Genomic DNA, 14,061 nt, shown 5'->3' with positions numbered 1-14,061 from the left:
TGGCGCTGGCTAGCCAGTTCCTTTGCTTGAACTTGGCTTGACACGCTGCCGCGTGTCTAGATACACTGTAATTATGGAAATATGACAAGAGGTCAGTTTTACCTAACCTTTCACGCTTTTATGTTTTTTATTAAACCCTTTTAAATGAGGTTTTCATGTGGGTCAAAGTAACCCGAGTTTACGGTACCTACCTAAAGGTCAGCAGTCGTGGATAGTATTCAGATAGCTTTCGGAAAGAGGCATATATCGTTAATTTTCTAAAAATGTCTCGAAAGTATCAAATAACCAATGACTATAGAAATGCTCAGTGGTATTTCAGTCTATTTAAGTATACATAGCTTTCCACTCAGATTAACAAGACTATTTTTAACACCCGGGTGCTAAGTCCGGGTAATTCCCTTTTAAGAGCTAATTACTTTGTACCAAAGCGCCTTAACGGTTAAGCTTATTAATTGTATTCAGAATATAAGACTCAAATGCTGAAAATAGCCTCGGAGTCTGATCTTCAATGGTACTTACGATACAAGTGCGAAAAGTGGGAAATTCTTACCTTTTCGCACGTATATTATACAACGTTTTACAGTACATTATGGCCCTTTAAATAAAAGCATTCTGTATAATTATACTGTACAGTGCTAAAATTGCGTACACACACACACGCACACACACACTCACACACACACACATACACACACTCTATATTACATGGTAGAGTTAGACCAAGAAAAGTCTGCACCTGCAGCGATTTTGATAGCCCACGCAGTCCAAGTGTTATTTTAAACGTTAACTTCTATGAAATTATACAAATACAAATGCATTTATTTCATTACTTTTTACATCAGTTCTTAGGTATAATATACCTATAATAAATTATGACGTATTAAATAATAATTGCACTGCGTGGGCTATCAAAATCGCTGCAGACTTTTTTTGGTCTAACTCTACCACAGCGCGCTGTAAATACTCAAACAACGTTTGACGAGAAAGCAACAAAAAAAATGAAAGGCGTCTACGTTCTGAAACGCAGCCGACCGAGTTAAACGAATAATTTGGGTTCTGTATTAGCACAGAATTAAATAATAGTACTAGGTACAGAAGACTCACTCTCTAACAAAACGCGTCTGTTACGATCAGGACTGATATGGCCGCTAGGTGGCGACAGCGCCACGCGCGGCTTATGGCTTTCCCCAAAATTGGGGTGGAACGGATGTACTTTTAGCTACTTGTAGCAAAGCGACGAAATCGCGGAGTGAGCCACGCCTGGTATTAGACAAACGCTGTTAGAGGTTTTTATTGGAAATTATACTTCTCTCATCATCATCATCATCATTGGCCTTTACATTTTCTTCAGATGTTTATTACAGCTGCTGTGTATTCCGAGAGTCGCATCTTTTCTTGTGGCTGAACAAACCGGTGCGGGCTCTGCACTGCTTCCCGCAACGGTCACAAGTAAATTTGGCGTTGGCTGGAAGTGCCGGTTGTTGTCTCTTTAGACGACGCTCCTTAAGTTTTTCAAACCACTGATCGTCGTGATATGTTCTACCTTTGCGTAGTATAGTCCGTAGGTTTCAAACAGAGCCCGAGCTAATCCTAGTTATTGTCTATTGTTAAGTAAAACCGCTGTGCCACGTGCCACCACCACCTGCATAAAAACCTGCGTACTTCGGTTACTGAGTGCCGGCGAGTCGAACGCTACAGAACCAGTCTATAATGTGTCATCGAGATGCGTAACAAAGGAGAGCGCAACTACACTGGTTTTTTGAGCGTTGGACTACCCTGCGCTCAGGTGCCAAATAGAATAAGTATGACCTTTTTTTGCAGGTAAGTAGCACGTGCGGTTTTACTTAACAATAGACAATAGGATTAGCCGCCGGGCTCAGTTACGAATCTACGAACTATAAGTGACGCCATTCCAATCTACTAGTCTATACTAATATAATAAACTTCTCTAGACAGTCATGAAGACTAGACAGTTATTAAGTAAGTTGGATTTGATAAAAACTTGTTAATTCTTGTTGTTTTATCTCTCGTCTTCATTTTTATCAATTCAATTAATTTAAATTATGTTAAGTATCTTTAAACGAACCAATTGAAAATAATTTGGACCCGGCATGGCTCAGAACGGGTATTAGTTTCTTAAGTTTTATACATACTGATCAACATTGTGGTATGCTAATGCAAAGCCTATCGATGGCGCTGGGGTGAATTATAACACCTTGTTATATTAAGGAACTGAGGCTTTTCACATGTATGTTACAGAGTTTCGTGAATAAGAGTTTGTACTGTTTACATGTGCTGTATCGGAGGGCACCTATGCACATGCATGAGACGTGTCCCACGTTAGCCTCCCACCAGTTGAGGAGCCAACTCAACGGAGAAGCCAACCAGTAATGAACTGGTGGAGGCTACCGCCACCTGGAGAAGGCCCAGCTTGCTGCGACTGCGTTGGCTGCGGCAGTCTTCAGCGGCCTTGATAACAGTGACCTGACGGGACGTAGGTCGGGTCAGAAGATGGCCGAGCTGAACGGCGAGATCATCCATCGGTGTTTGACATCACTACGATAACCGACAATGACACATCACTAGAGGTGGTCGTCCATCTTAGATTGGTTTTACGCGAGAGCGTCCTCGCATATTATTTTTCAGATCTATACTCTCAAATATGTGATTCCCTAATAAATATTGTTATAAAGTGGTGCCCTGGTGTTTTTACTCTTACAATACATAATATGTAAAATGTATCAGATAATGAAATAAATTACTTTAAAATATTGAATTACAGGATGATTCTCAGAACGAACCAATTAAACCAGTAGTAATTGCAATTATGTTTTAACCTCATTAAGATAAACCTATTTGTGACGTTATCTATTAAAAGGGACCTTATTGTCGGTGGCGCTTACGCCGTTATTAACGATACTCCGATATAAATACAATGCCACGCAACGCTGTGCGGCGTAAGCGCCATCGACAATAAGGTCCCTTTTCATAGATAATGCCCCAATTAACATATCATTTCAAATCCATTACATTTGTCGTGACAGTATATCGGATTACGAAATTAATTGTGAAATTGTATAACATGCCTATAGTGTGCATTACTTTATTAATTCATTAATTATAGGTACGTGTCAATTAGCGGGAAATTGTAATGAATTGATATTTATTATAATAGGTATGACTGTGGCAAGTAGGTAAACAATGTTATATTGAGGTTTTTTTTATGTAATTAAGCATTTTAAATAAAGATGCACCGGATATTCGGTTACTATCCGGTATCCGGCCTATACGGCCATGATTTTAATATCCGACCGGATACAGGATAGTGACCTACTATCCGGCCGGATACCGGATAGTAGCATTGTTTGATTTCAGAGTAAACTGGATTGGATTTAAGAAACAGTCTTGATCATAATCGTATTAGTCTATTATTTTAAAACAATTTAAACATTCCACTGACTTGCACTTCACACTCATTTCGAACCTATAAATGTGTTCGCGCGAACGTTCACTAGGAAACAGATCAAACCTGCAGAATGCGCACCTGAAAAACTGAAATGTAGGTATAGTTCCGCCGGCCGAATATTCGGCAGCCGGATACCGGATATTCGGCCTTAGTCAGGCCGTATATCCGGTTTCCGGTATCCGGCCCAACAACTATCCGTTGCATCTCTAATTTTAAACTGCGGTAGGAAACACGTCACGTTATTGAGTTAAATATATCATTGAATGAAATAGGTATTTAACTCACAACTCGTGTCGAATTTCCTCTTTTCCGTAGAACGTTTTACGGTACATATGGCCCTTTAAACTATTGATGTACGCACGAAAAGTGCAATTTAACGCACTAGTGCTGGAAAATAGGACCATAATGTACTGTTAAATAAGTTTTTTGACAAAAATTTAATTTTTTATACAAGTTTTTGTCGCTATGTCTATAAAGCTTCCATTTGAAATCAAAACCTTATTGACAACCGACGATGTGGTACCTTTTAGTTGAAAACGTCACATTATTATTTATTATACAGAACCCTTGAAACGAAAATTAAACGCACTTATGTCGTCCTTTCTTGTGAAGCTTGCTGTAATGGTTACATATTTCCTATTCGCAACTAAAATCCTTTCATGCAAAAATAATACTTATTTCGAGTGTAACCAAGTTCATTTTCCAAATGACGGACAGTTTCATTTAATGCATCGCTGTAATATGAAAGCAAACTGAACAGAGTTTTATTTTTTTTAATTGTCAGTTCGTACGTTGCGACAGTTTTCATTGCATGTGGAACTGCTATGGAATGCATACCGGTAAAAATGTGTATAGAAACTATCGGTAAACGGTATATTATCGGTAGTTTTTGTATTAATTTACCTGGGAACCGCACAGCCGCACACCGCCCCAGTGCGCTATTTCGAGCACACGTCTGGGGCCCATTTCTCGAACAGTATTAGACTAATATTATTAGTTCGCAAATTGTCAAATCGTATGGGTTTCCATGGCGACGCACTGATAATATTAGCCTACCGTTCGAGAAATAGACCCCTGGAGGTCGACATCCATTCTAATTTAACAAAATATTCTGGTTTTGATACGACCTCGACGATCGTCTTGGCAGGCGTGGCTCACTCCGCGTTTTCGTCGCTTTGCTACAGGTAGCTAAAAGTACATCCGTTCCACACCAATTTTGGTGGCTAGCCATAAGCCGCGCGTGGCGCTGTCACCACCTAGCGGCCATATCTGTCCTGATCGTAACAGACGCGTTTTGTTAGAGAGTGAGTCTTCTGTACCTAGTACTATTATTTACTCTGTGGTCTTGGTTATTGCATCTCATACTTGAGTTTCTCTTCACGGTCGTATTTAAACAACAAAACCGTCAAAAATTGTTAAATCAAATGCGCACTGGAGCGGCGGGCATATATATACTTTTCACGCCACTGTTCGGAAATGTAGCAATAGATGGTCTAAAACCAAGCTGGAAAGTAGGCAATAGCTGTAGCACCTGAACCACCACTACTACAATGTTTCATTGTTATCATCATCTGTCATTGGTGACAGTTCGCTACAGCAATGAGTATCATTTAAAACATAAAAAAACAATAAAAGGTCTTTTTTTGCGCAACTTTTTCCTTCAAAAATATAATTAGGTTATTTATAGAACCAATTTCTTGTTTAAAAAAAAAAAGAAATGATAAAACCATTCACTTCATTTTTTTTTAACAAAGAGCGCTCTTACAAGAAAAGTCGAAATAATGCAAAATTGATGATACTAGTCGACGAAATTCAGGACTTTGTGCTCCTTATTAGAAACAATGAGTACTTGTTCCAGTAAAAGCGTCTTCTTATCTTTTTAAATATCGTTGTAAATATTAGAAAAAGGACTTATTAAATAAGTAATGAATTTTTTTCTGATGGTCGTTTCCGAAAAACCGCGTGAAGCACTGAACGGCAAGCTTTTATTTGGAAATGTTGAGAAGTTTTCTCTGCTAAACCTGGCTATTTTGTATTACTAATACCCTGTACTTTAAGCATATCAAACGATATTTTTCCTACATACCTTTGAGAAAGAGAAAATCAAAGTAAAACGAACTCAATTTTCTCTCCGAAACAAGTGTCAATTTCTACGAAAATCTACTTAATATCGAAGTCATTTTCATACTCAAGCAATCTGCAACGTTTGCTTATACTGTTGGTATACATTAGTGTTTATGAAATTCTACTATAATTTTTTGGCAATTTTTTGAAAACTACTCTATATTACCGATGACGCGCGCTCACCAGCTCAGTGCCGCGGCAGAGCTTGTACAGGCAGGACGTGTGTCGGTCGGCTCCGCACATTTTCAACGGCGACGACGAGGTTTTTTATCATTGTGTGCGGCGGGCGCCGTGTAAAACGCTATACTGTGTGCGTGTAAACCGCAACGAGAGACTTTGATCCTAGCACTGTTTTTATAGTATTATAATTTATAATGGTACAGTTTAATAAACTACCGGACAGGATTAAAAATATTTGAAACGACCTGACATTCTATATGTATTTATTTGACTCAAGATAGTACTCAGGGTCTGATGATGGAGCCGGAAGGTGGTCACCGGTACCAATCAACCATGCAACTAAACCACTTCGTGTTTGGGCACGTTTGATTCGGCTCAACAAGATCTTTGACCCAGGGTCTGATGATGGAGCCGGAAGGTGGTCACCAGTACCAGTCAACCATGCAACTAAACCACTTCGTGTTTGGGCTCGTTTGATTCGTCACAACAAGATCTTTGACACAAGATAGTACTCAGGGTCTGATGATGGAGCCGGAAGGTGGTCACCGGTACCAATCAACCATGCAACTAAACCACTTCGTGTTTGGGCACGTTTGATTCGGCTCAACAAGATCTTTGACCCAGGGTCTGATGATGGAGCCGGAAGGTGGTCACCAGTACCAGTCAACCATGCAACTAAACCACTTCGTGTTTGGGCTCGTTTGATTCGTCACAACAAGATCTTTGACACAAGATAGTACTCAGGGTCTGATGATGGAGCTGGAAGGTGGTCACCGGTACTAATCAACCATGCAACTAAACCATTTCGTGTTTGGGCTCGTTTGATTCGTCTCAACAAGATCTTTGACACAAGATGGTACTCAGGGTCTGATGATGGAGCCGGAAGGTGGTCACCGGTACCAATCAACCATGCAACAAAACCACTTCGTGTTTGGGCTCGTTTGATTCGTCTCAACAAGATTTTTGACACAAGATAGTACTCAGGGTCTGATGATGGAGCCGGAATGTGGTCACCGGTACTAATCAACCATGCAACTAAACCAATTCGTGTTTGGGCTCGTTTGATTCGTCTCAACAAGATCTTTGACACAAGATAGTACTCAGGGTCTGATGATGGAGCTGGAAGGTGGTCACCGGTACTAATCAACCATGCAACTAAACCATTTCGTGTTTGGGCTCGTTTGATTCGTCTCAACAAGATCTTTGACACAAGATGGTACTCAGGGTCTGATGATGGAGCCGGAAGGTGGTCACCGGTACCAATCAACCATGCAACAAAACCACTTCGTGTTTGGGCTCGTTTGATTCGTCTCAACAAGATCTTTGACACAAGATAGTACTCAGGGTTTGATGATGGAGCCGGAATGTGGTCACCGGTACTAATCAACCATGCAACTAAACCAATTCGTGTTTGGGCTCGTTTGATTCGTCTCAACAAGATCTTTGACACAAGATAGTACTCAGGGTCTGATGATGGAGCTGGAAGGTGGTCACCGGTACCAATCAACCATGCAACTAAACCACTTCGTGTTTAGGCTCGTTTTATTCGTCTCAACAAGATCTTTGACACAAGATAGTACTCAGGGTCTGATGATGGAGCCGGAAGGTGGTCACCGGTACCAATCAACCATGCAACTAAACAATTTCGTGTTTGGGCTCGTTTGATTCGTCTCAACAAGATCTTTGACACAAGACAGTACTGGTACCCGTGACCACCTTCCAGCTCCATCATCAGACCCTGTGTATCTTCAGTGTCAAAGATCTTGTTTAGACGAATCAAACGAGCCCAAACACGAAGTGGTTTAGTTACATGATAGACTGGTACCCGTGGCCACCTTCCAGCTCCATCATCAGACCCTGTGTATCTTCAGTTTCTTGTAACTTGTTTCTTGTAAATAAGCGAGTACCTATAATTTCTTTCGAGTAATATACGTTCATAAGTACGAGTATGGGGCTATTCATAAATTACGTCGTTTCAAATGGGAGGAGGGGGGGAGGGGGTCATGGAGATCGGATGATGGTAGCATGACGTAGGAGGAAACAGAGTCATCCGAAGACCATTTTTGGATGATTTGAGGGATGGGGGGTCAAAAATAGACGACGTAATTTATGAACAGCCCCTATGTACATTTGCACTGCATTTAGTATTTTCGTACTTACCAAATAACAGTTTTAGGACTTTATAAGTTAAGTACAGTTAGTGTTGTTATGGTTGATTTCAATATGCTTCGCGAAGGATCAAGAATGTTTAATCCATCATTGTAGTGCGAGTGTGGTAGAAGGGATCGGAATACTGAGCTCGCACGGCCTGCCGCAGCGCGTAAAATACCTAAACTCGCTCAACCCCGAAATGTAATAGCACTCTTAAGGCGTTTTTGACTTTTGTAGCTGTTTGTGGTTTTTTTAGCAAAAACGCTTCTAATTTTAGAGTCGGTTTGAAGCAAATAACAGAAAAACGCCTCTTAAAAGTGGTAAAAAAAGTAAAAAAGGCGGGATCTGAAAATACTTACTGAATTGGATAGTGTATATTGTGTTTGACTAAAAAATATAAGAAACGCGTATCTACGCTCGCTATAAAAATGAGTTCTTCTAGTGAAGAAAATGATATTCTTAAGCTGACGCCTACCGAAATTCAAGAGACAGTACAGGCAGTGGCTAGTAATTTGCTACCAGAGAAATCGCGGGCTAGTACTTATAGTTATGTAAATGTTTTCTTATTTCCTCGCAGTAGTCGTGAAAAGCACTATGTAATGCCTCGGCCGGAAACGCTAAAGATGGACTCGTATTATTCGAACTCACTCGTCCATCTTTTAGCGGTTTTCCGTCCTCTCCTACAATGTACTATTTATTAAGGGTTCTTACACACTAGCGTTTCTACACCGCTTTTTCTCGGTGAGTCCATACTAATCAGCACGCCGCGCGCGTAAACGCTAGTGTGTAACGGCACTAACGTGTTATAATTTTAAATTTTATTTATTTATTACTTAAATTAGGTACGGTAAAAACCAAAAGGCACTGTGAAACTACAAAACAAGAATATAAGAAAATAACAAAAAACTACATATATAAACCAAAGGCATATTAAACATTAAATTTGGGCGACAGCATAACAGCGTGGCTCCGATGCGTGCATATTAATGAATGAATGAAATATTTATTTCAGGCAACTAGTGGCTATATAGGGCGTCCCACAGCTATGCCACATGGAGGGAAAGTACCTTGAATATTGTAGATGGAACATTTTACTGAAAGAAGACATTATTTTAATTTTAAAAACAATTTAAACTGCATTCATGATTTTTAAATAATTACATGGTTGAACCGGGAATCGAACCCGCTACACGAGAAAAAAAAAACACCCTGTAGCTTTTTCATCCCGATCGAAAGGCTTCATCATAAGGATTATTTTTTGCTAAATAACATAGTGTCGGTAATAAAAAGAAACCCATGAATTTTAACATTTTTAATTCAAATTAACCAATTTAATTTATCAAATGCTCAAAATGAGTGTCATTCTGTTGAATACAAAGCCGCTCTCTTTCGATCGGTATGAAAAAGCTACAGGATGTTTTTTTTTCCGTGTAGCGGGTTCGATTCCCGATTCAACCATGTAATTATTTAAAAATTTATGAATGCAGTTTAAATTGTTTTTTAAATTAAAATAATATCTTCTTTCAGCAAAATGTTCTATCTACAATATTCAGGGTACTTACCCTCCATGTGGCATAGCTGTGGGACGCCCTGTATAATAATAGTTATTTACGATACAAGTGCGGAAAACAGGAATTTCGAAACGAGTGGCGATAAACGTACAACGTTTTACAGTACATTTGGCCCTTTACACTTTTGACATACGCACGTTAAGTGCTATTTCATGCACTACTGCGGGAAAATAGGGACCATATGTACTGTAAAATATATTTTCAAACTAAACATTAGAAATCTCATTATAGTCATTATAATTGCGATACCCCGCAGAGTCAGGAAGCCCAGCCCTCTGGGTTGGAAGGTCAGATGGCAGTCGCTTTCGTAAAAACTAGTGCCTACGTCAAATCATGGGATTAGTTGTCAAGCGGGCCCCACGCTCCCATGAGCAGTGGCAAATTGCCGGGATAACGCCAGGAAGAAGGGACCCCGCAGAGTCAGGAAGCCACTTAATTATGAAACTTAATAATTACACTTAAACCAAGAGTACACAGAGGCGAGTCATTAATAAATACTCAACCAAACCGAATTCGATTTAATAATTCTCAACTTGATATAGTACCTACTGATTCTACATTAAATTACTTTTACGGTTTGAATTATTCGTAGTCAGTCATAGAACGGCTGGGAACCTCGGGTATGTCCTTAAACTACGTCCAAGACCACCGGTGGACGGGCAGCAGCGTCCCTCAAATTCGGTGTACTCGACTGCGATCGCCAACCCGCCTGCCAAGCGTGGCGATTATGGCATTCACCCCCCAAAAAAAGAAAATTATATACTTGATTATTTCTGAAAGTATACTTCTGAGAGAGTTGTGCCCATACAAAAAAATAATAAGGAGAGCCAAATTAACATCATACTAAAATTTCATGAGATTTAACTGAAACCACTATGTTTGCTGCGGGGTCCTTTACCAGTAGCTTTTCGGTGAAGGAAAACATCGTGAGGAAACCTGCATACAATCATCTGCGAAAAAATTTAAAGTTGTATGTGAAGTCCCCAATTCGCATTGGGCTAGCTTGGGCATTATAGCCCAAGCCCTCTCGCGCATGAGGGGAGGTCTGTGCCCAGCAGTGGGACGTATATATAGGCTGAGTTATTATATTACTCGCAATGTAACCCGCGCACACGACATTAATGTATTACAAAAGAGTTGCATTGCGAGTCAAGTAAATTTAAATCGAGTTGAGATTTTAAAATTCGAATTTGTGGCTACACAACCGATATTTCCTATGTTACGGAATATTGCTTGTTCGGCGTCATTAGTATCGCCCGCAAAGATTTTTCCTTCATTAAAATCGTCGTCCGCAAACATCACAGTGCAGTTTGGAACAGTATAGCGTCACTTTCATGAAAATAAACGTACTAGTGCTCGACATGCTAATGCTGAATAGATGGCACCTTGCTGTCACCTCTATTGACAATGACTTGAGTTTCAAAATGACATGTACTGGGATGGCGTCGAGCATCAGAACGTTTATCTTACTGTTACCATTTATTTTGTGCTGATCAGAGCTGGTTTTCAGTCTTCGGTGGTTCGAGGTCGATGTATAAAACTTTCAATTCAAATAGCATTTGTAAGACTCATTTTTATGACTACTTGCGAGTATACATATATGCAAAATGTTTACAACAAAGAATAATTTTTCAGATATATCGATCGTCTAAAACTGCCATTTTTAAGGATACTGCCATTCTGTGAGGTGAGGACAGGTTACAAAACTTATAAGTGGTTGTTTAAATGTTTACATACATACATACCTTGCAAAAAATGTTAGTGGGTAATACAACAATTAAAATGACTTTAAAGCTTTTTATTTCATTGCTTTACATCCAAATTTAATAGTCTGCAAAATTAATAGCAAAATAGTTAAGAAAAAAATATTACTAATATTGCGTTTATCCTTCCTTCATACCGTTATTAATTTCGTTCGTACGAATACCGGTTTATTATGGTAACGTTTTTGTAAAAAGAACAAAATAATTTCGGTTATCGATATTCAAGAAGAACGAAATTATTTCGTTCTTTGTTTGAAATACCGGTTTATTACAATAACGTTATATGAAAGAACAAAATTATTTCGGTAACCGATATTCCCGAAGTAAACTTTATACATTTACACCTCGTTCCTCAAAGTCTATATAGCCCCCCATTGCTTCAAGTCTTGCACCAGTCCTCGGAACCGTTAGACGAACTGTTCGTTCGCGCGCGGCACGAACTGCCCACTCGCGAAGTTCGGAGCGCTGTCGGCGTCCACTGTCACGAATGGCAGCCCTATCGCAGCGAAGCTGAGCGCTACTGGGAGTTTCTGGACCAACAAAAACAAATATTATTATGTTCACGGTAAGGCCAAACGTGAGAAATTTACTGTGTGATTTTCAGTTAATATTGGCGAGCGGAGTCTAGGTTTGCTTTGTGAGCTGTGCTCAAAATAACAGGACAAGTAGGAAGATGATGCCAAGTAATACTGGGATACTTAAGTGCCTAACTAAATCGCTCATCTGAAAGTTGTCATTTTTATGATTGACTTATCCAATAACTGTTATGACTATAACTTAAAATTGCTCTTGGGAATAAGGATTTAAGAGAATAATAATTTTATTACCCCAGTTAAACCCATTTGTATAACATTTTTAAATTTAGGATGTCATTTTAATTCAAGTGCATATTTGCACGTATTTCCAATATAAACAGAACAAGCATTATAATTAATGCCTGTCATCCTTATCGTTATGTTATGTTATGTCGTCATGTTGACGTAATTTGTTTAAATTTACTTTAACAGAACTATTCCTTTCTCCTTTTGTCGATTACTTAATACGCTTATGCACTGAAATAATACGAAACAAGTTAATATCAAATCCAATTAACTCTCAATACTTCTTACCGCTTTTATGTCACTTTCGAATTCCTCCCTCCCATACACCTCATCCGGCTGAAGACCGAACTTGGTCATCATCAGAGTCAGATGCTGGTAATAGTGGTCTAGAAGCTGATGGTAGTGCAGTTTTCGGAACTGCTGGTCAGAACCCATCACGATGAAGTAGAGGAGATCGGATGCGGGACACCCTAGTCTGGCTGTTTGGTAGTCCACCGGAATGACATGATATTCTCCATTCTGGGAAGATATTTTTCATTAGTACACGTATCAGCATGATAACCGTAGTGCCCTATTGTATACCTTCAAAGGCTTTGTATCTGCAAATTTGTAAACTTTTGACAAAACATCTTAGTTACAATAGTAGATATTGTTATCTATTTATTATAAGTAACCAAAGAGAAAATACTTCTATATGCTTACCACTTCTTTATGCATCAAATTACTTGCGCGGTAGTCTCCGTGGACGATGACAGCAGTCTCACGAGTTTCAGTAAGATCCAAACCTTTACTCAAACCCTTAGACCCTTCAAGAAGTTTAATGAGTTTCTCTCTATCTTCTTCATCCAGAGCTGCCATTGCAGCATCACTTTGACCATCCGAATGAAAGCTTGTATAGATAGCCATCGGTATATTTAACACTTCCCCAGCTTTTCTGAACTCCTCTGGACATTCATTCTTGAATGCGAAAGAAAGTGAATGAAATCTGGCTAAAGCTTCTACAGATTTCGATGCATAATTCCAATCAATACTCTTGAATCTATCATAAACTTCATATCCTTTGAATGCTAAATTTTCCATGACAACGACTCCATCGACGCTCTTGTAAAACTTTGGAAATATGAATTTTTCTTTTATCCCATATTTGCCCTCTAATTTTGCATAAGCGCCGGTAAGTGATGTGAATACGAAATTTTCTATATTGGAGAGGTGCTGACTTGTGTCTTTGAGATGATCGCCCATTGATTCTACTTTTGCAAATAATTCAAAGGTATCTTCAGGGGTAACGATACTAGCTTCAAATAAAACTGAGGTATAGTTCGCACCATCGGTGCTATATGGCTTGATTTTAACATCGGACGCGTTAGGAAATTTCTCTTGAACTATGCAATTCAAAACTTTACGCAATCTTTCCTCAGCGTTAGACATTGTTAATGATTAAACTACGACTGCCACGTAACAATATTCTCTGCTGTTTTTCGTTTTGTTATCTTTATATATGATTGCATATTTAATTTAATCAAAAAGTCAACTAAGATTATGTTCAACAATAGGTTGTGTTATTGCTAGTAAGATTTTATTACAACAAGAGATAACTAGTTTGATTGTAGTATTTATCTTAAGAATAACACCAAGGGCTTGTTTGTCTATGCTCAGAACAACCTTATTCTTATCGCGGAACCTTCCGCGGTCGCTATTACTAAAAAAATACACTTTGAAAAGCAATGTGTAGGGTCAACCGGGGTAAATGCGTCTTGTGGTAAATGCGTCTTTTGAAGACATCTTCCAAACCAAACGCAACGGGGTCCCTTTGTTTCCCATAAAGTTTTAAGTCATAATGTATTGTTTGTCATATTATCGTTAGTCATAAAACTGAAACCGTTGACTTTTCAGGCTTTTCGTAAGGTTATTCTGTAGATAGGTTAGGTTAGGTTAGGTTTGTTTTATGGCAATCCTGAAAAATTCCGCGTTTCTGAGAAAAACCA

At 39.1% G+C, this 14,061-nt stretch overlaps 1 protein-coding gene across 1 annotated transcript; it reads right to left on the bottom strand.

Moving 5' to 3' along the window:
* Positions 1-11,662: 11,662 nt before the first annotated feature.
* On the bottom strand, positions 11,663-13,680 carry LOC134675363 (uncharacterized). The gene is made up of 3 exons (XM_063533574.1): positions 12,779-13,680; positions 12,365-12,595; positions 11,663-11,785 (listed from the first exon to the last, which is right to left on the bottom strand). Exons 1-3 carry the CDS (start codon positions 13,502-13,504, stop codon positions 11,663-11,665), a joined length of 1,080 nt encoding a protein of 359 aa, XP_063389644.1. The 5' UTR covers positions 13,505-13,680.
* Between the last annotated feature and the right edge of the window lie 381 nt (positions 13,681-14,061).

This window comes from Cydia fagiglandana, chromosome 21, assembly GCF_963556715.1.
Source record: "Cydia fagiglandana chromosome 21, ilCydFagi1.1, whole genome shotgun sequence".
Lineage (NCBI taxonomy): Eukaryota > Metazoa > Arthropoda > Insecta > Lepidoptera > Tortricidae > Cydia > Cydia fagiglandana.
The sequence above is the reverse complement of the archived record's forward strand: the minus strand, read 5'-3'. Positions and strand labels throughout refer to the sequence as shown.

Excerpts from the sequence above, each read along its gene's own strand:
- LOC134675363 (XM_063533574.1), bottom strand. The coding sequence starts at position 13,504 with ATGTCTAACGCTGAGGAAAGATTGCGTAAAGTTTTGAATTGCATAGTT. Across the intron at positions 12,596-12,778 it reads ATTTGATGCATAAAGAAGTG|AATGGAGAATATCATGTCAT; the intron begins GTAAGCATATAG and ends ATATCTTCCCAG. Across the intron at positions 11,786-12,364 it reads TCGAAAGTGACATAAAAGCG|AAACTCCCAGTAGCGCTCAG; the intron begins GTAAGAAGTATT and ends TTGTTGGTCCAG.